This window comes from Giraffa tippelskirchi, chromosome 4, assembly GCF_054371585.1.
Source record: "Giraffa tippelskirchi isolate mGirTip1 chromosome 4, T2T-mGirTip1v1.2.pri, whole genome shotgun sequence".
Classification (NCBI taxonomy): Eukaryota; Metazoa; Chordata; class Mammalia; order Artiodactyla; family Giraffidae; genus Giraffa; species Giraffa tippelskirchi.
In genome coordinates, this window is record NC_137278.1 from 401,121 (window position 1) to 421,219 (window position 20,099).

The following is a 20,099-nucleotide window of genomic DNA, read 5'->3' on the forward strand; positions in this document are numbered from 1 at the left end:
TAAAGTTTTTTTTAGATTTTTTCAGGCTAAAGAAAAAGACAGTAGTTGGAAATCTGGATCTGCAAAGAAAAGAAGAGCACTGGAAACTATAAATGTATATAATATAAAATGCCTTTTCTCTCATTTTTTAATTTCTTTAAAAGACACCAAACTTGCGAGTTTCAGGTCTGACATAGAGAGTTCTTAAGTGAACGCTCGCACATTACAGTAAGAAAAAGCCCGAAAAACTGAAACCCAGTGGCCTTCCCTGAACCTGTCAGAGAACTGAGGTCACAGCATGAACCACCTCCTGGAGTCTGGAGACAGGCAGGTACAGACAGCCCCGGCCAAGAGCCACTCGCTGGACCGGAAACTGCGGGAGCCATAAATTGGTGGGAACACCTAGCAACTCTGGCAAATGACCAGAGGCAGAGGATGAACTAGGATGGGAGCGGGAACCTCCTGGGAGCCGGTGTCTGAGGGGACCCTCACACCTCGGGGCACCTCTTGGAGAACCACCAGGTTCTCACGATAAAGAATCAAGAACACCGCTCACCCTTCTCGCTGATGAAGGGGAAGAGCAACCGCCTGAAATACACGGTGTGCTCTTTGTAACAGCTCGGGAAGCTCAGCGAATGCAACAGATAAATACCAAAGAGCCACATGTAGGCAGAAAACTGAAAGCAAAGAGAGAACTTTGAGCGCAGCTAGGGGAGCCGGGGAGAACACCATGACTACACAGGAACTAAGGTAAGAATCACACCCGACTTCTCCCCTGAAACCGTGCAAGTAAGAGCGTGGAACCAACAAGTGTTGAAAGAAAATTCCTCACCAATCTAGAATTCTATTTTTGTTGTTGTTCAGTTGCTCAGTTGTGTCCGACTCTTTGCGACCCCATGGACTGCAGCACGCCAGGCTTGCCTATCCTTCACCATTTCCCCGGAGTTTGCTCAAACTCATGCCCGTTGAGTCGGTGATACCATCCAACCATCGCATCTTCTGCCAGTGCAATAATCATTCAAAAGTGATGGAAAGGGACTTCCCTGGTGGTCCAGTGGTTAAGAACCCATCTGCCAACGCAGGAGACACGGGTCCAGTCCCTGACCCAGGAGGATCCCACATGTCTCAGAGCAACTAATCCGGAGCACAGCTACTGAACGTGTGCCCCCGAGCCGGCGCTCCGCAACCAGGAGCCCACGCTCCGCAACCAGAGAGCTGCCCCCACTGGACACAGCCAGAGGAAAGCACTTGAGCAGCCAGAAGCAAATCGATAGTTTTTTAAAAACTGAAGGAGAAATTAAGACTCCCATATGAATAAAACCAGAATTATTCGGCAAGCCTTTGTGCGCTCTGATGGATGAGGGTAAGAGGCTTGTGGAAGCTTCCTGATGGGAGGGATTGTCTGTGGGGAGAACTGGGACTTGCTCTGGTGGGCAAGGCCATGCTCAGTAAATCTTTCATGCAATTTTCTGCTGACCGGTGGGGCTGTGTTCCCTCCCTGTAGTTTGCCCTGAGGCCAAACTATGGCAGGGGTAATGACAACCTCCTCCAAAAGGACTTATGCCGGCATGCCACGCCTCCCAGGACTTCTGCAGTCAGTGCCCCTGACCCCGCGGCAGGCCACTGTCAACCCACACCTCTGCCAGAGACTCCCAAACACAGCCAGGAGAGTCTGGCTCAGTCCCCCGTGGGCTCGCTGCTCCTCTCTCCCGGGTGCTGCGGCACAGAAGGGTTTGTTTGTACCCTCTTGTCCTCATCCATCAGAGGGCAGACAGAACGAAAACCACAGTCACACAAGACGAGCCAAACTGATCACATGGATCACAGCCTTGTCTAACTCAGCGCAACTAGGAGCCATGCTGTGTAGGGCCACCTGCATGGGCGGGCCCATGGTGGAGGGTTCTGACAAAACGTGGTCCACTGGAGAACGGAATGGCAGACCACTTCAGCGTTTTTGCCTCGAGAACCTCATGAACTGTATGAAAAGGCGAAAAGACATGACACTGAAAGATGAACTCCCCAGGTTGGTAGGCGCCCGATATGCTACTGGAGAAGAGAGGAGAAGTAGCCCCAGGAGGAAGGAAGAGATGGAGCCAAAGCAAAAACAACGCCCAGCTGTGCATGCGTCTGGGGGTGAAAGTGAAGTTCAATGCTGTAAAGAACAATGTTGCCTAGGAACCTGGAATGTTAGGTCCAGGAATCAAGGTACATTGGAAGTGGTCAAACAGGAGATAGCAAGGGTGAACATCGACAGTTTAGGAATCAGTGAACTAAAATGGACAGGAATGGGAAAAGGTAATTCAGATGACCATTATATTACTGTGGGCAAGAATCCCTTAGAAGAAATGGAGTAGCCCTCATAGTCAACAGAAGAATCCAAAATGCAGTACTTAGAGGCAACCTCAAAAATGACAGAATGATCTCCATTTCTTTCCAAGGCAAACCATCCTATATCACAGTATCCAAGTCTATGCCCCAACCACTAATACTGAAGAAGCTGAAGCTGAGTGGTTCTATGAAGACCTACAAGACCTTCTAGAAGTAACACCCAAAAAAGATGTCCTTTTCATCATACGGGACTGGAATGCAGAAGTAAGAAGTCAAGAGATACCTGGAGTAACAGGCAAGTTTGGCCTTGGAGTACAGAATGAAGCAGGGCAAAAACTAACAGAGTTTTGTCAAGAGAACACACTGGTCATAGCAAACACCCTCTTCCAACAACACAAGAGAAGACTCTACACATGGACATCACCAGATGGGCAACACCAAAATCAGACTGATGATATTCTTTGCAGCCAAAGATGGAGAAGCTCTATACAGTCAGCAAAAACAAAAGCAGGAGCTGACTGCGGCTCAGATCACGAACTCCTTATTGCCAAAATCAGACTTAAATTGTAGAAAGTAGGGAAAATCACGAGGCCATTCAGGTATGACCTAAATCAAATCCCTTACAATTATACAGTGGAAGTGACAAATAGATTCAAGGGATTAGATCTGATAGACAGAGTGCCTGAAGAACTACGGATGGAGGCTTGTAACGTTGTAGAGGAGGTGGTGATCAAAACCATCCCCAAGAAAAAGAAATGCAAAAAGGCAAAATGGTTGTCTGAGGAGGCCTTACAAATAGCTGAGAAAAGAATAGACGTGAAAAGCAAAGGAGAAAAAAAAAAAAAGATAAACCCCTCTGAACGCAGAGTTTCAAAGAAGAGCAAGGAGAGGTAAGAAAGCCTTCCTCAGTGAACACGGCAAAGAAATAGAGGAAAACAATAGAATGGGAAAGACTACTAAAGATGTCTTCAAGAAAATCAGATATCAAGGGAACATTTCATGCAAAGATGAGAATAAAGGACAGAAATAGTACAGACCTAACAGAAGAATAAGATATTAAGAGGTGGCAAGAATACACAGAACCATACAAAAAAGATCTTAACGACCCAGATAACCACAATGGTGTGATCACTCACCTAGAGCCAGACACCCTGGAGTGCGAAGTCAAATGGGCCTTAGAAAGCATCACTATGAACAAAGCTAGTGGAGGTGATGGAATTCCAGTTGAGCTATTCCAAGTCCTAAGAGATGATGCTGTGAAAGTGCTGCACTCAATATGCCAGCAAATTTGGAAAACTCAGCAGAGGCCACAGGACTGGAAAAGGTCAGTTTTCATTCTAATCCCAAAGAAAGGCAATGCCCAAGAATGTTCAAACTACTGCACAACTGCATGCATTTCACAATTTAGCAAGGTAATGCTCAAAATCTTTCCAGCTAGGTTTCAGCAGTACGTGAACTGAGAACTTCCAGATGTACAAGCTGGATTTAGAAAAGGCAGAGGAACCAGAGATCAAATTGCCAACATCCAATGAATCATAGCAAAAGTAAGAGAGTTCCAGAAAAACATCTACTACTGCTTCGTTAACTATACTAAAGGCTTTGACTGTGTGGATCACAACAAACTGTGGAACGTTCTGAAAGAGATGGGAATACCAGACCACCTGACCTGCCTCCTGAGAAACCTGCCACTTGTATAAGGTCAGGAAGCAACAGTTAGAACTGGACATGGAACAAAGGGCTGGTTCCAAATAGGAAAAGGAGTACGTCAAAGCTGTATATTGTCACCCTGCTTATTTAACTTATATGCAGAGTACATCATATGAAATCCTGGGCTGGATGAAGCACAAACTGAAATCAATATTGCTGGGAGAAGTATCAATAACCTCAGATATGCAGATGACACCACCCTTACGGCAGAAAGTGAAGAAGAACTAAAGAGCCTCTTGATGAAAGTGAAAGAGGAGAGTGAAGAAGCTGGCTTAAAACTCAAAAATCTAAGATCATGGCATCCGGTTCCATCACTTCATGGCAAGTAGATAGGGAAACAATGGAAACAGTGACAGACTTTATTTTCTTGGACTCCAAAATCACTGCAGATGGTGATTGCAGCCATGAAATTAAAAGACACTTGCTCCTTGGAAGAAAAGCTATGACAACCTTAGACAGTGTATTCAAAAGAAGAGACATTACTTTGTGGACAAAGGTCCATATAGTCAAAGCTATGGTTTTTCCAGTAGTCACGTATGGATGTGAGAGTTGGACCATAAAGAAGTCTGAGTGCCAAAGAATTGATGCTTTTGAACTGCGGTGCTGGAGAAGACTCTTGAGAGTCCCTTAGACAGCAAGGAGATGAAACTAGTCAATCCTAAAGGAAATCAACCCTGAATATTCATGGGAAAGACTGATACTGAGGCTGAATCTCCAGTACTTTAGCCACCTGATTTGATGAGCTGACTCACTGGAAAAGACTCTGATGCTGGGAAGTATTGGGGGCAGGAGGAGAAGGGGACGACAGAGGATGAGATGGCTGGATGGCATCACCGACTCAATGGACATGAGTTTGAGCAAGCTCCGGGAGTTAGTGATGGACAGGGAGGCCTGGCGTGCTGCAGTCCACGGGGTCACAAAAAGTCAGATGTGACTGAGTGACTGAACAACAAACCTTTGTGCAATAAATGTTAAACGAAATTCTTCAGAGAAAAGAAAAATAGTGCTAACTAGAAGGTGAAATCTACATGATGAGAGTCAGAGAAGGAATAAATTTAGCGAAAGCACAAAATTGTAATTTTCTTAATCTTACCTGTAATTTAACCATGTCGCAGGTGACTGCAGTATGTGGACACAGCAGATGAACAATGACAGCGGCGCTGTAACCGATGGAGGTGGACTTGGGGACACTCCGTTGTAAGGAGTCTGGGGCTGGGGAAGCAGGGACTGGATTCTTCCTGGGCGACAACAACGTTAATACTGTGACGATGGCTGCGTGCCACTGTGCAAGACGCTGAAAACCCCGTAAAGGGTATGGGGCTGCATGGGATGTACATGTATTTCCATAAAGCCGTTACAAAAAAGAAACCAGTGAGACAGTGAGTAGACAAGGTACAAATTAGGAATAAAGACAGCGATTGGCTAGTAGAGCAGAAACAACAAAGCACCTTGGGGCGTAAAGTCTAGGGGCCACAGTGACCGATGGCTGGGCCAGCGGGCCTGTCCCGCCGGGGAGCCCTCACGGGGCAGCCCAGGTGATCCCGCCGGGGAGCAGGCTGTGGTCACCTGAGGGTGGATCCCAGAGTAACCAGTGAGCGACGGAAACGAGCCCACGGAGCGAGCAGGACAGATCACAAAACACACTCGACCGAAAGACAGCCTGCAAAGAGGGAAAGGCCCAAAGGGAAGAGGAGATAAGCAGAAAACAGCGAAATGGCAGGCTCAAGTTTCAGAAAACCAGCCGAATCGGACAGGGGGCAGGGCAAGTCCCAGCGAGCCCGGGACGAATCACACCATAAAGTGAGACGTGCTCAGCGAGAGACAAGAAATCTTGAGAGGGTGCCACCATGCCCAACATTTGACATTTCAGCTACTGAATAACGAGTGATGGACTGTAACCCGCTGGATGTCGTAGGAACTCGTGAGTGTGTACCCCCAGGAGTAACTGGAATGTCTGATGAAGGATGGGATCTTTTTCCCACAAAGTATTTATGAATTACAAGAAAACCGAAACAGTGAGGAAGGCTGAACCCCAGTCCAATGATCTCAAGCTTGCATATCAATAAATGGACCAAACCCCACTTGTGGGCCACCTGGGAGGCCGCACGAGGACCCAGCGCCATGTCTAACGTGTCCCTGCAAAGACGCAGCCCCAAACCCGACCCTGAGGAGACAGGAACAGACTGAGGACTTTCGACCAGAACACCGGCCCGTCCTCTTCACGGTCAAGTCCATGAAAACAGGCTGATGGGCCTGCGCTGGCTGAAATGACGGGAGATGCGACAGCCACACAGAACGGTGGCTAAATGGGCAGGGGCTGCCCGGGGCCTGAGGGTCACCAGGGGACGGAGCATCACCATCCGAGTGCCGGCGGCGCTGGGGCATCGAGGAGGAGGAAATCTGTTCCCTGATGACTCAAGAGAGAAAACGTTGTCTGTATTATGCTCATAGTTCTCCATAAATTTGAGATGGTTTCAAAATTTTAAAGTATCCATTAAGCCAAGGAAGATAGATACAATGGAATCCACCATGTATGATTCCAATTATAGAAAGGTCTAGAGCAGGAGATGTTGGTCTGAAGGGTCAGGGCAGGTGGGTGGACCACAAAGGGCAGCAGGGAAGCCTGAGGCAACAAAAACAGTCTTCGTGTCCTGATCACGGACACGGCCACACGAGCACAGACACTGGCTAAAGCTCATGAAACATACAGGGCTTCCCTGGCGGCTGAGCCGGCAAAGAATCTGCCTGCCATGCAGGAGACCCCAGTTCGATTCCTGGGTCGGGAAGATCCCCTGGAGAAGGGATAGGCTACCCACTCCAGTGTTCTTGGACTTCCCTAGTGGCTCAGACAGTAAACTCACCTGCAATGTGGGAGACCTGGGTTCGTTCCCTGGGTTGGGTAGATCCCCATGGACAGAGGAGCCTGGCAGGCTACAGTCCACAGGGTCACAAAGAGTCAGACATGATTGAGCAACTTTCACTTTCAAGAAACACTTAAAATGGGTGCATTTTCTGATACGTCAACTGTATCCCAATAAAGACTTTTGAAGTTTAAAAAAAGAGGCTTCCCACGTGGCACAATGGTAAGAATCCGCCTGCCGATGCAGGAGACCTGGATTCAATCCCTGGTTCAGGAAGATCCCCTGGAGAAGGAAATGGCAACTCATTCTAGTATTCTTGTCTGGGAAATCCCATGGACAGAGGAGCAGTCCATGGGGTCACAAAAGAGTCAGACAGGACTGAGCAACTAAACAGCAACAATGTGACAAAGGACTTGTACTGGACCCTATAAATAACTCCTACACTCGGTAATGGACAGATAGGCCAATTAAAAACGTACACAAGACTTAACAGACACTTGGCAAAGGAAGACACACAGGAGGCAACAAGCTTCTGGAAAGTGCCCAGCATCACGAGTCAGCAGCGGATGCCAATCAAAACTACAGTGAGGTCCTCCAGGACAGGCAGACTCAAAAGACCACACTCAGGCCGACCCAACAAGCACACTTCCAGATACACCTGAGACGCACAGAAGGCACAAGGATGCTCGCAGCGGCTGTATCGACAAAAGCCCCCAAACGGAAACAGCACAGGTGTGCACGCTCAGGTGGTGGGAGAAACGAGCTTGGTGATTCCTACTGAGGATGCACCTCAGGAAGAAAAAGACAGATGAGCCAGTGCTTTATGAAACGTGAACAGAAAAAGGCTGAGCAGAGAAGCTTGACAGAAAGAGCAACCCGCAAGTCCGCAGATGTGAGGCTTAGAACAGGGACCAGCTGGGGAGGACGGGGAAGGGAGATTTCTCGGGGATGGAAATGACCTGTATCTCCACAGGAGAGGGTCACCTGGGCGAAGGTGGTGGTCAAAGCTTGCTCGGTTGTACACAAAAGAGCCACGCACCTCACTGTACAGAGGTTAAGCATGTGTGTGCTCAGTCGTGTCTGACCCTTTGCACCCCCTGGACTGCGGCCCGCCAGGCTCCTCTGCCCATGGAATTCTCCAGGCAAGAACACTGGAGTGGGTTGCCATGCCCTTCTTCAGGGGATCTTCCGGACCCAGGGCTCAAACTCGGGTCTCCTGCACCAGCAGGCAGATTCTTTACCCACTGAGCCACCTGGGAAGATTTTTCCTCCATATTCATATTTAAGATTTTTCACCCCACATACCAAATAAATTCCACCTGGATTCAACAGTTAAACTTCCAAATAAAATACTGAACAGGTACTGGAAAATATTTTTATAATGATTTTTTTTTGGCTACACCACAAGGCATGAAGGATCTTCCGACAGGTGATCAAACCCACGCCCCTGCAGTGGAAACACAGGCTCTTAACCATTGGACTGCTAGAGAAGTCTGAGAATATTTTTGCAATTTGGAGATGAACGTCTTTCTAAATATGGTACTGAATCAGAAATCACAAGAGATATTACTATATAAAAATGTAGGTTCACCAGGAGTAAAAGGATACAACATATAAAGTGAAGTGAAAGTCACTCAGTCATGTCCGACTCTTTGAGACCCCATGGACTACACAGTCCATGGAATTCTCCAGGCCAGAATACCAGAGTAGGTAGCCTTTCCCTTCTCCAAGGGATCTTCCTAACCCAGGAATCGAACCAGGATCTCCTGCACTGCAGGCAGATTTTTTACCAACTGAGCTACCAGGGAAGCCTTTACAATATAGAGACCACACAAACCAATAAGAGAAATATAAAGAGTGCAATTAAATTTTACAAGGCAACTCACACAGGAGGGAAGGCCCATCTGTCATTAAGAGACGTTCGGTGCACCAGCACTCGGCTCGTTTTCCCCGACAGTTGGAGGGCAGTGCAGGTGGAGGGTAACCGTACAGGCGGAGAAAAACGACGCTCCAAACCCTCCTTTCTGCCCGTCTAGGTCACTGGAAACGGGAGCAGCTGTCGGGAAGCGTGGAGGAGGCCGCAGTCTGGACCTGGGCAGGGGCAGCTGCAGAGCTGGGCAGGCCGGAGCACAGGGACCCCCAGGCAGGCAGGGGACTAAAAGGTCTGCCTTGAGGAGTGAGCGGCCAGGTGAGACCCTCACACTCTAGCCACGTGTGCCGTCCACCCCACGGGAGGCCTCTGGCCTGCCCCCACGCCCTGGGCAGCCCCTCATGGGAGCATCTTGGCAGTGGGGGCACCGAGGGGCGGTGCAGAGTCTGCAGTACCAGGTAACACACGCAGCTGTCTGGCACCTGCTGCCGAAATGCCCCAAGGGGAACCCGGCCCCACAGGCCTCCCCTACACTCCAAAGTTTGCAACTGGACCGTATCTCAAGTCAACAAATAGCTATCTGGGCACTGGCCCCGCCCCAGCACAGAACAGGTGGACACCTCTGGCCCCTGGGCTCGGAGCCTGATCCGAGGGGCACACAGGGTTGGTGATCTCGGCCTGAGGTCCAGCTGCAGGTGGGCCCTCCGGCCAGAGAGAAAGGCAGCAAGTCCTCAGGGAAGAGAGGGCTTCTCACTCAGACCAGTCACAGCTCAGCCCCCCGGCTCCACACCTGGGGCCTCAGTCCCCATCCACAGGGAAAACACTGTTTGGAATGTTTGCAAAATGCAGGTTCTGGACAAATGTCTGAAAGCATCTATCTTAATGACTTCTGTGTATAAAAGGCAGAGCATTCAAGCTGCTTCCTGAGTTTGAAGGTGAGGTTTGGGACCAGAGGTTCTGTAGAAGCCGGCCTGCCTGGTAGGAGGGGGACAAGCCCAGCTCTGCCGTCTCCAGCCTCACCAAGTCAGACTCCAGCCTCTCTGCGTCCGGAGATCCACTTCCAGCTTCTCCACGTCCGTCCCCAGCCTCCCGGCATCCGTCCCCAGCCTCACCAAGTCAGACTCCAGCCTCTCTGCGTCCGGAGATCCACTTCCAGCCTCTCCGCGTCTGTCTCCAGCCTCACAACGTCCGTCTCCAGACTCTCCGCGTCCGCAGATCCACTTCCAGCCTCTGGGGCGCTGGACACACAGACACCTCCACACACACGCACAGGTACACACACCCCCAACGGCTGCCTGGGGAGGGACAGGCTGCGTCCTCCTCCAGGGATGAGGGGGCTGCAGGCCCACCTGCTCGGAGGCGGCACAGGACTGGGACTACCCGCTGGTCCCCAGGGCTGCGTGGGAACCACAAGCACGGCGGGACACTCGCAGGAAGCGTGGGTGTCTCGCAGAAACCAGCTGAAACATGATACCATGATAAAGCCTCATTTAAAGTACTTCTTTTTTTTTTTTTATTGATTTCATTGAAAACAGAACAAGAAATGGTCTGAGCCAAAAGACTGCTCTTAGAACTGTCAAAAACATTTTAACAGAAAAAATAAACATGACTGCATTATGAATGTTTTAGAAGAGTTGCACAAAAAAAACCCACTGTTACTGCACTAATTACAGTATTTAAAAAAGTATATGCCAAAAAAAAGTATATGACCTGGCAGGCCATCACACAAAAGGTGACGGCAATTTTATTCACACTACAAGACTAACATTTTAAAAAAAGTTTTTCCTGCATTTTATTCTAAAATCACTTTGTTCTCTTTATACAGTTGATAGTTTATTTTCACATGGTGAGTAGAAACCACACCAGAATCAGCACCGTTGTCTGTGTTTTGTGTTTATTTTTTGTTTGTCCTAATGTCCAATAATGGTAGAAAATAAATCAGTTTATTCATCATCATAGCATGTGGCTTAGAAATCAATAGGAGGTGCGGTACTCTGGGGCCATGGCCATCCTGCACCCCAAACCGCGTCCTCGGAAGGAAACACGTGAGAGGTCTGGTGTATAGGACTAGATATAGGATTTCTTTAAAAAGCAAACCCACGTTTTCTCCAAAGTCAGCAGTGGCTCGGCCCTGACCTCGCAGGGGCGGTGGGCACGGGGTCTGTGCCGCCCGGAGCCAGCACCGGCCACGCGGGCCACAGCGGGCCACACGGAGAGTCCGGGCCGGCAGGACGCGGCCCCCCGCCCGGCGGTGAGCCAGGAACGAAGGCGCGCAGGGGGAGGCGAGAAACGTGGAACAGAAAGACCACCGTCGGGAACTCCCGGGCGGGGCCGGCGAGGAGCCAAGGCGTCACCGCGCAGCCGGGCCCCGCCCCGGGCACGCCTCTCCGTCCTCCCCAAACCACAGCGAACGGCGTCCACTCGGGCGCCGGGCGGCGCTCTCATAGCGGGTCGGCGGGCGAGGAGCTGGTGTCGGGCAGCCCATCCTCCTGGGCGCCGGCCTGCCGCTGGGCCAGCGCGGCACCTGAGTGCCGGCACTTGGGGGAGCCGCAGCGGCAGCTGAAAAGCTTGCCCTTGATGTCCCAGAAGCGCTGCCCGTAGTCGAACCTGGGGAGAAAGAGCCAGGGTCTGGGCCTGCATGCCCCCCGGGGCCGCCCGCCGCCTGCCCGGGGCACCTACCCCAGCTGCTCCCCGGCCTCGATCAGGCGGGTGCTGAAGAAGGCGATCCGCGGGAAGCGCAGGTCCTGGTGGGACATGAACACGCGCACGGGCACCAGGTTGGGCTCGCAGTGGTGGTTGATGAAGCGGCTGACGTTGCCATAGAAACGCGCGTCGATGCAGTACAGCTCTCCGTCCTGGGGGAGACACTCGCTGAGCCTCCCGGGGCAGGCGCGGGCGCCACCCTCTGCCCCTCCCTCCAGGGGCTCCCACTCGGTGAAAACGAGCACAGACTCAGGATTCACGTGGACGGCGCTGTGGGCACCGAGAGAGGGGCCAGAGTCCGTAAGGACCACGAGGCAGCACAGCCCCTCAGGGACCCGGTGATGGAGGGGGGGGGAACACCACCCTAGAGCTGGGGCCGAGGGGCACTGGGCAGAGGGACACATGGACGGGGAGACATAGGGAGAGAGGGACGGGGGGCAGAGGGACAGAAGGACGGGGGGACAGACGGACAGGGGAACAGATGGACGGGGCAGAGGGACAGACGGACAGGGGGACAGACAGGACACGAGGGAGAGGAGCAGACAGGAGGACGGAGACAGAGGAGCAGAGGGCGGGGGGCTGCCGGGTCGCTCCTGAGGGGACTTAGCAAACAATAGCCTTCAGGGCGGTGGTGACCCTGTGGGCAGAGAGTGGCCAGGACCCAGGCCTGACCTGACCCTGAGAAGAGTTCTGGCCTCACCACTGAGCCCTGAGAAAGCCACGTTTCCCTTGGAAAGAATCCAGAACACAAGAGCAACCCTGCACCAGGAAGGGCCCCCCCTCCAGCCTGAGCCCCTGGGGGAGGGGCAGGGGCCCCCTCCAAGCACCCCTGTGTCTGCGGGCTCTGACCTCCCACGGAGGGGGGGCGCCCAGGAGGGGCAGGGGACCCCCCCAAGCACAGCTGTGTCTGCGGGCTCTGACCTCCCACCAGGGGGGCCGGAAGGGGCCGAAACTGTGCCGATTCTCCCCACTCTCCTGTGGCTCTGTCCACAGAGGCGAGAAACAGGAATCCTTGCAGAAAGCAAGCTTCCTAAGCTAAATGAGAGACTCAAGGGGCCACAGAAGAGGTGACGGAGGAAGGGGTGCAGGGCTGGCCTCAAAGCAGCGAGGGCCCGCGGACGCGGCATCCACACCAGGACACAAGGCAGCCAGGCCCCACCTGAGCCTGCAGGACGTGGGCGGCCCCCAGGGACGCAGGACTCCCTGGGGATGAGCAGGGGTTCCTCTGTCCACCAGTCCCCAGTACCAGCCCAAACACACCCCCCACGCTTCCCCCAAGGTACGTCCTGGGCGTTTGGTCGCCCGTCCTCACTGAGTGGAGGCCCCCCGTCCTGAAGGCCTGACTGCGCGTCCAGTCCTGTAAATTCCCTCCACAAGAACCAACACGTCCCTCCCACGACAAACATCCCCGGGTCTTTAAAACACGTCCTTTCAGATGAATGTGTTGCTCTCTCAAAGACTCTCTGATCAAACCCACCACACCTGGTCCTGAAGCACAAACGTGGGGAGGGAGCCCGTGCCCATTCAGACCCCCCACATCACAACTCTGAGGTGCTGGGTGGGCAGCGCCAGGTGATGCGGGCAGAGGACAGGCAGGTGGGCGCTTGGAAGGTTCCAGAACAGCAAGCAGACGAGCACATCCGCAGCACAAGGACAGATGTTGTGACCCAGGAAACACCCAGATAGCAAGGAGGCCGGAAAGTGCCCTGCCGCCTTGGACGATGCGGGGGGGGGGGGGGGCACTCTGAAAGTCAGCGCTCGGGGACGCAGGCGCCCAGCGGGTGCGGGCACTCTGACAGTCAGTGCTCGGGGTCTCAGGCATGAGCTGGAGTGGCAGGGGTCGTGGGTGCATCTGTGCCTGTCACATGCCCAGAATGAACATGTCATGGGACCGAACAGCTAGGGCCACGAGGGCTGGCGGAGCAAGGAAGAGGCCTCCCAGGGCAAGCGTGGAGGGCCTGCAGGGCAGCCGGTCCCTCCGAGGGGCCACTCTGTCAGGGGCCAGGGGGGCACCCAGAGCGGCCCTCCTCCCGTCTCCCGACAGTGACCCCACGCCCGCCTGTCAAGGGCTGCTGCTGCTGAGTCACTTCAGTCATGTCCGACTCTGTGCGACCCCATAGACGGAAGCCCACCAGGCTCCGCTGTCCCTGGGATTCTCCAGGCAAGAACACTGGAGTGGGCTGCCATTTCCTGGCGAGATTCAAATCAGCAGCCTAGTCTGCAGAGGCAGAGGCAGAGGCGGAGACAGACTGGCGACAGTCAAGCAGCAGTGGACAGAGAACCTCAGGGGGTTGAGCTCCGAGGCCAGGTCACCCGGGGCGTTCCTGGCTGTGCCGCGTGCCGGACGGCCGGGCTGGGCTCACCCCAGGGGAGGCTGAGCTAGACTCAGAGGGGGCAGCTGCAGCTCGGTCCCCGCAATGGGACCACGCGCTCCCAGAGGAGGGAGCCTACACCCTGATGCCCTTCTTCAGGCAGGTTTGGAACCCGAACAAGAACTAGTCAGAAACAGGTGGCTACAGGCAAGCAGGACGAAGACCAGCAGGAACCCCAGAAACAGACAGACCACAGGGACCCCAAATGCCAGACAGACCACAGGGACCCCAGACGCCAGACAGACCACAGGGACCCCAGAAACAGACAGACCATCGGCAGGTGGGGGCGGTGCCCGGTGGCCGTGCTGGGGCGCGTGAGCCACTGTCAGCGACCACCGCAGCCAGCAGGCACCGAGTAAGCGGTGTGCGGGTACAACCCGGGCGTGACGGCGACCAAGTAAAACCGCCCTCTGTGCTACTCCAGCAAGTACGCGAGACTGCAGGAGCAGGAGTCCAGCTAATGCAGAAACGCACTGACTACGACCTCTTGCCAACCACGTGACTCCTGGTGAACGTGCAGCAGAGCCCCGAGCACCCACAGCCCATGGGAGCCTGGGGTCTGGAAGCTTCCTTCATCCACGGCGGGAACAGTGGCCCGGGCAGGAGGGGACCATCCACTGGTGAGGGGACAGTGTCCGCTCAGCAGGGCGCTGGGAAGACACGGCCGCGGCGGGCAGGCGTGGGAGCGCCTGGCTTCACCCACAGAGGGGGCTCGGGCTGCCGCGGAGGACCAAGCACTTGAGGGCCCCGCTGGCAGCACCTGTGACCTCCAGCGAGTTCCCAGGTCAGCCTTGACGAACCAAGGGGCAACTCAGGAGCAAGGGCAAGGCGGAGAGCAGCTGCGCTGGCTCAGAAACCCCTGGAAACCAGGGCCCAGAGCCGAGAAGCTGGACTCCAAGGACCCCACCAGCCCCTAGGAAGGAGCCGGGACACGGAGGACCCCCCCTACCCTAGTCATTCACGTGACCTTCACTGCACACGGACGCTCGTCCCCACGCATGGGGCCTCGACCTTTGCAGAGAGGGCGGGCTCAAGGCTGCAGAGCTGCTCAGGAGGCTTGCAGGACAAGCACAGGACCTCTAGGCTCGGTGACCCCACTGCAGACGCCTGGGCCCAGCAGAAGGGCCAGCGTTGGCCAGGGCGACCCCACCTGTGGGCGCCGCCACACCACAGTCCCACCAGCACCAGCCCTACCCCTCGGGCTGCATCACCTTGTTGTCAAGATCAAAGAGGTAAGAATCTTCTTCCCGAACGTCGGCTTCCGAGTCAGAGATGAGCTCCCCGACGTACCTGTGGGTCAGGGCGCGGCGGTGAGAACGCGGTACCCGGGGACCTGAAGGAGCCCCACGCAATGATGATTGTTGTGACTGAACAAGGACTGAGCCTGGGCCTCAGAATACGACACAGAAACCCTCTGACCAGGGGTCCAAGACGACCATCCCTTGGCATCACGAGACCCTGACAGACCTTCTGAAACGAGCTCCAAGCTGGGGAGGAAGCGCAGGCGTGAGAGCAGACGGGGGCAGGGGCGCCCGCCGCACGGGCCCCACAGCCGGCCTGGGCAGCCCCGTCTGGCGAGTCTGGGCCACAAGGGCGGGTGGGCTCGCCTGGCGCCCCTCCCCCACGCTGCTCCCCCACCCATGACGGCAGGGGCAGGGCCCGGGAGATGAGAGCAGCACTCACTTACTCGCAAACAAAGGTGCCCAGCGGGATGTCCTGCAGGGACCGGACGCCCCAGCCCATGTTCTGCGTCCGATAGAGCTGCAGCCTCGCCCTGGAAAACACAGCTACGTCCCAGCTCACTCCGCTCATGTGTGACACGCGAGGTTCGGGAATCAAGGGCCGAGAGCACTGCCTTCGTGTCTGAAGAGCTTCGGCCCCGGGTGAAGGAGCCGCCCCCAGGCCCACAGCCACGCGGCACCGTCCTTCACGCCCTCAGGAGCTGAGGCACCTCAGCCCTGCCCGCCCGCCCTGTGCCGCAGGGTCCTGACCCCAGCTCCCAGCACGGGACCAGGCTGGCCGAGCCTCAGCTGTGACAAGAACCAGGCGGGTGAGCGGGCTGCTGGCCCCGAGTGGAACGCAGCTGGGTGCGGGCGATGTGCCAACAGCAAGGCTGAGCTGACCTCTGGGGGCAGGTGGGGGCCCCTCCCTGCCCCGAGAGCCAGGGCATCCGCCTGCCATCTGTGTTCTGGGTCCCTCGAGGGAGACAGGCGTGTCTGTACCTTCCCCAAAGACTTCCAGCCACACACAAGGACACGGAAGTGTGGGCTGCTCACACCGTGCAGCGAAGTTACTTACTGTTAACAGACCCCAAAATACTGAGGTAATTACTGCTCAGCTGAACTTACACAGAACGTAAATCTGCCCTTGTGACCTTACACTTTCCAACTCTCGAGCATTTCACAGAAAAAAGCTCCATGACGACAGCCCCAGCGTCTGGCTCTGGGTGGTCAGCAGACCAAACACACACATGTCTAGTGACAACAGGTGTTACACCAGACACCACCTCCACGACACGCAGGGTGGAGTGCAAGGGGACCCAAGTGCCCACACAGACTCGAACTCGTGAGCTTGGACCAGGCAGCTCCCGGGAAGCCTGCATCTCGCCTTTAGGCTGTGCAACCTGAACCCACATCTGAGCAGGTAGGAAACACAGCTTCTGCCTTTACATCGACCCGAAATACAGGCCAAGGCTCCAAGGAACATGCATGCACACACTAAACACACATTCTCCCGTCTGTGGACACATGTGACACCCGTGAGCTGCCTAGGGGCCCAGCCCACCTTCACCCTTGACCACAGAGCTTCTGGTGCTGTGGGGGGCTCACCTGAGGCCGTTCTGCACCACCCGGTTGCGGCAGGTCCTCCAGCAGGAGCAGGCATGGTTGCACTCGAACAACAGGGGCGGCTCTGCCATGTTGAACTCGGGCAGGAGCCGGCCGTCCTGGGGCAGACACAAGAAGGGCTCACGACCCACAGCAGGACCTCTGCAAACTAACCTACTCCCAGAACGTTGGCTTCCACCCGGGAGGACAGGGAAGGCCAGGGGAAGCCTCTGGCCAGGAGTCCACGTGGCTGGTTCCTGGTCCCTGACTGGCCAGCCTGCCCACCTTCCCCACATCCGCTCAGCCTCCCGAGGCCCCTGCAGCCTGCCCTGTGGCCTCCCGCCTGGACTGCCTGCCCGCACCTCCTGCCCCTCTGCAAACCCCCATCCTGGAGGGACCAGGCACCGCGTTTCTGTCTGACACCCTGGACGCCCGTGAGCCCCCGGGCTACACCAAGCAGAGTTGGGGGCCCTGGCAGCTTCAGAGGCCGTTCTGAGCGGTCACGGCTTGCCGGTCCCACCCCGTCAGCATGACACCCCCCCCGCCCCGGGAGGCACCAGGAGCCCCACCCACAGCGCCTGAGCCTCCTGTTTGGGTGACCCTGATGTTCCATCTTCCCTAATGATGACCCTGTGCCGGCAGCCTCCACGTAGGGCCTATGTGCCCACCCCACCCCAGGACACCCCGCTCCAGCCCCTAATAACGACCTCTGAACCCCAAACCAAAGTCGGGGGGTTCCTGCCTCAGCAGCACCCTCCCAGCCCCGCAGCTGCCTCCAGCCAGGCTGGGGATGCCGCCCTGGCCCCCGCGCACCGCCCCCCAGGACACGGGCTCCACCCTGCCCCCCACCCTGGCCCCCAGTCGGTGCCCCTGCCCCCCCTGCCCGCGGGCTCACCTTGTCGTACCAGCAGCGCATGCTGAGCTGGCCACACATGCAGTTGCTGGAGGAGCAGTCGTCGATGCACACGCAGTACTGCGGGGAGGGGCCGCGTCAGACAGCGCCCCGCCCCGCAGCCCCGGGGACCCTCCTCAGGACACCAGGGCCTGCAGCCTCCCCGGGGGAGGAGGTGGAGAGGACACGTGGCCCCATGCGGGGCTTGCGGGAGCGGGGGAGGGCTGGGGGCCTGGGCACACGGCCCCAGGAGCGCGGGGAAGCGGGGCAGACGCTGGGGGAGTGGCCAGAGCCGAGCCAGCAGAGCCGAGAGCAGCCCGAGCCTCGCGCCACCCAGCAACTGCCCGGGCCTCGCGCCACCCAGCAACTGCCCGGGCCTCGCGCCACCCAGCAACTGCCCGGGCCTCGCGCCACCCAGCAACTGCCCGGGCCAGGGCCCCCCGCCGACCTGCAGGTGGGTGATGTTCCTGTCGATGTTCATGGGGGACGTCACGCAGTTCTGAGACACGTACTTGTAGTTGCTGGGGCATGGCTCACCGTCCACGCCGTTGACGCAGGGGATGGGGATCCGCTCGTAACCCCGAGCGATGTCCCTGTGGGGGTGGGAAGGGGAGGATGGCGTCAGCTCCAGGGGACCTCCCGCGCAGGCAGCGCTGCCCGGCCATGCTGGTCCCGGCCACTCCTCACCTGCTCACCGTCTTCTCCACCGGGGCGGGCTTGTCAGGGGCCGCATCGCGCAGCGCCTGGCTCACCTGCAGGGCACTCCACACCTGTGAGTTGAGGCTGGCGCACTGCAGGGGCGTCTCCCCCTCCTTGTTCTTCAGGGTGACGTCCGAGTCCCGGGACAGGAAGAGGCTGCGCGGAGAGCAAGGGCACAGGACACAGCCCTTCAGTCCGAGACTCGACGACGAGACGCACGCAGCACGCCCGCCCGAGGAAATGGGACCCGCCGTCCGCCTACAGACCGGCGCCGCCAGCCACCACGCAGACACATTCTCCTCCCCACAAGCACCGTCCTTCCCGGGAAAAGCACATAAACTAGGGACAGCGTTCGACTTTTCTCAGCTTTTCCCTTAAAGGCACCCTCGAGATGAAAGGACAGTGACGCCTGTCAGCCACAAGCTCAGTCAGCACCTGGCAGGCGATCCCGTGGCCTGACCCAGTGAGGGTCAGACAGGGCACCAGAGCTCAGCGCCCCCAGGGACCCCATCCACGAGGGCACAGGCCCTGCAGCAGGGGCACCCCTCGTCCCAGGCCCCCATGAGGGGAGGATGGGGGCCACACTGCCCTGAGCTTCCACCTGGAGCGGAACAAAGGCTCTGGCAAACGGGGCTCCCAGCGGCCCGTCTGCCCTCACGAGGGTGCTGCTCCCCTGGCCCCGAGCAGTGAGCTGCCAGGATGGCGGATTTTCACCGCAATCTTCCCGAGCTACGCAGGCCTGACAGCAGAGGCCAGTCCGCTGCAGGAAGTCCCCAGGGCCCCAGAGCCACTCACACGACACAGGCGTAGCGGTCCTCCCTGGCCGCGATGTGCAGGGGTGAGTCCCCGTGGATGTTCACCGCGTGCAGGTCGCACCTGGCGGCCAGCAGGATCTCGGCGATGTCCACGCAGCCCGAGAAGGCCGCCCAGTGCAGGCAGATGTTCTCCTCCTGGACGGGGGACACGGGGGTGAGCCCGAGGGCCATGCGGCCACCCACCAGAGGCAACCTTCCAGTCTGTCTTTCCATTGAAACGTACATCATCACAGTGCAGAACAGGTTAAAAACAGGAAACACCCACCCGAATTGGGCTGCACCATACACAACACAACAGCTAGGGCCAGTTTACCTGCTTTTTAAAATTACGTTCCTTTTGAAACACAGTTATGACTGTAGGATAGAGTGATGCTTGTATAAGATTTGAAAAAGGCAAATCTGATTAATCAAAACTTTATTTCATTAAAAACTAAAACCTTTAAATGAGGCAAAGAAAAGTTTTGAAGAACATGTGCCATATGTAAAATACATGATTTGGCACATATAGATTATATACGTGATACAACCTACCATGTTAAGCTTGTTAGAAGACTCCAGTTTTAAAAAATGTGAAAAGGAAAGGTAAATAAAAAACAACATAAGGTAACAATGAGGAGCAAACCTAAAAGTCAAGACAATGTCTAAACAAGAACCACGCAATATCCAATCTGCTGCACGCCGGCCCCGTGCACGCAGAGCCCGCCCAGAGTGGGCCCCCACCATGCCCCAGCTCAGCCCCGCCCCCGGCTCAGTCCCCGGCCCCTCCCCCGGCTCAGCCCCGCCCCCGGCTCAGTCCCCGGCCCCACCCCCCGGCTCCATCGCCGGCCCCTCCCCCGGCCCCGCCCTGCCCCGCCCCGCCCCCGGCTGTCCCCGGCCCCACCCCCGGCTCCATCGCCGGCCCCTCCCCCGGCCCCGCCCCGCCCCCGGCTGTCCCCGGCCCCACCCCCGGCTCCATCGCCGGCCCCTCCCCCAGCTCAGCCCCGCCCCCGGCTCAGCCCCCGGCCTGCCCCCCTCGCCCAGTCCACAGAGAAAGCGAAGGGCCGACCCG

The 20,099-nt window shown here is 56.4% G+C and overlaps 1 protein-coding gene and 2 long non-coding RNA genes across 37 annotated transcripts in view; 2 read left to right on the forward strand and 1 right to left on the reverse strand.

Annotated features, from left to right (window-relative positions):
• The first annotated feature begins 2,186 nt into the window (after positions 1-2,186).
• Positions 2,187-10,701, forward strand: LOC145546436 (uncharacterized). 2 transcript variants are annotated; one of them, XR_014082947.1, is made up of 4 exons: positions 2,187-2,274; positions 8,912-9,063; positions 9,648-9,680; positions 9,760-10,701. It is a non-coding gene; the product is annotated as an uncharacterized LOC145546436 (long non-coding RNA). The 2 variants fall into 2 exon arrangements; XR_014082948.1 differs by lacking the exons at positions 8,912-9,063; positions 9,648-9,680; positions 9,760-10,701 and adding an exon at positions 2,418-5,015.
• Positions 10,235-20,099, reverse strand: part of EHMT1 (euchromatic histone lysine methyltransferase 1) — a 106,773-nt gene continuing 96,908 nt past the window's right edge. For 25 of the 34 annotated variants that reach the window (XM_081593204.1, XM_081593197.1, XM_081593206.1 and 22 more), the window contains 9 exons: positions 19,032-19,186; positions 18,225-18,392; positions 17,986-18,130; positions 17,541-17,618; positions 16,649-16,764; positions 15,508-15,594; positions 15,032-15,110; positions 11,425-11,600; positions 10,235-11,352 (listed from right to left, as the gene is read on the reverse strand). In XM_081593204.1, coding sequence (XP_081449330.1) covers positions 11,187-11,352; positions 11,425-11,600; positions 15,032-15,110; positions 15,508-15,594; positions 16,649-16,764; positions 17,541-17,618; positions 17,986-18,130; positions 18,225-18,392; positions 19,032-19,186 — 1,170 coding nt within the window. In that variant the 3' untranslated portion in view covers positions 10,235-11,186. Of the gene's footprint in view, positions 11,353-11,424; positions 11,601-15,031; positions 15,111-15,503; positions 15,595-16,648; positions 16,765-17,540; positions 17,619-17,985; positions 18,131-18,224; positions 18,393-19,031; positions 19,187-20,099 lie in introns of all 34 variants that reach the window. The other 9 variants (XR_014082932.1, XR_014082929.1, XR_014082931.1 and 6 more) reach the window with 1 other exon arrangement.
• Positions 11,573-16,196, forward strand: LOC145546435 (uncharacterized). Its single transcript, XR_014082946.1, has 2 exons — positions 11,573-11,748; positions 13,920-16,196. It is a non-coding gene; the product is annotated as an uncharacterized LOC145546435 (long non-coding RNA).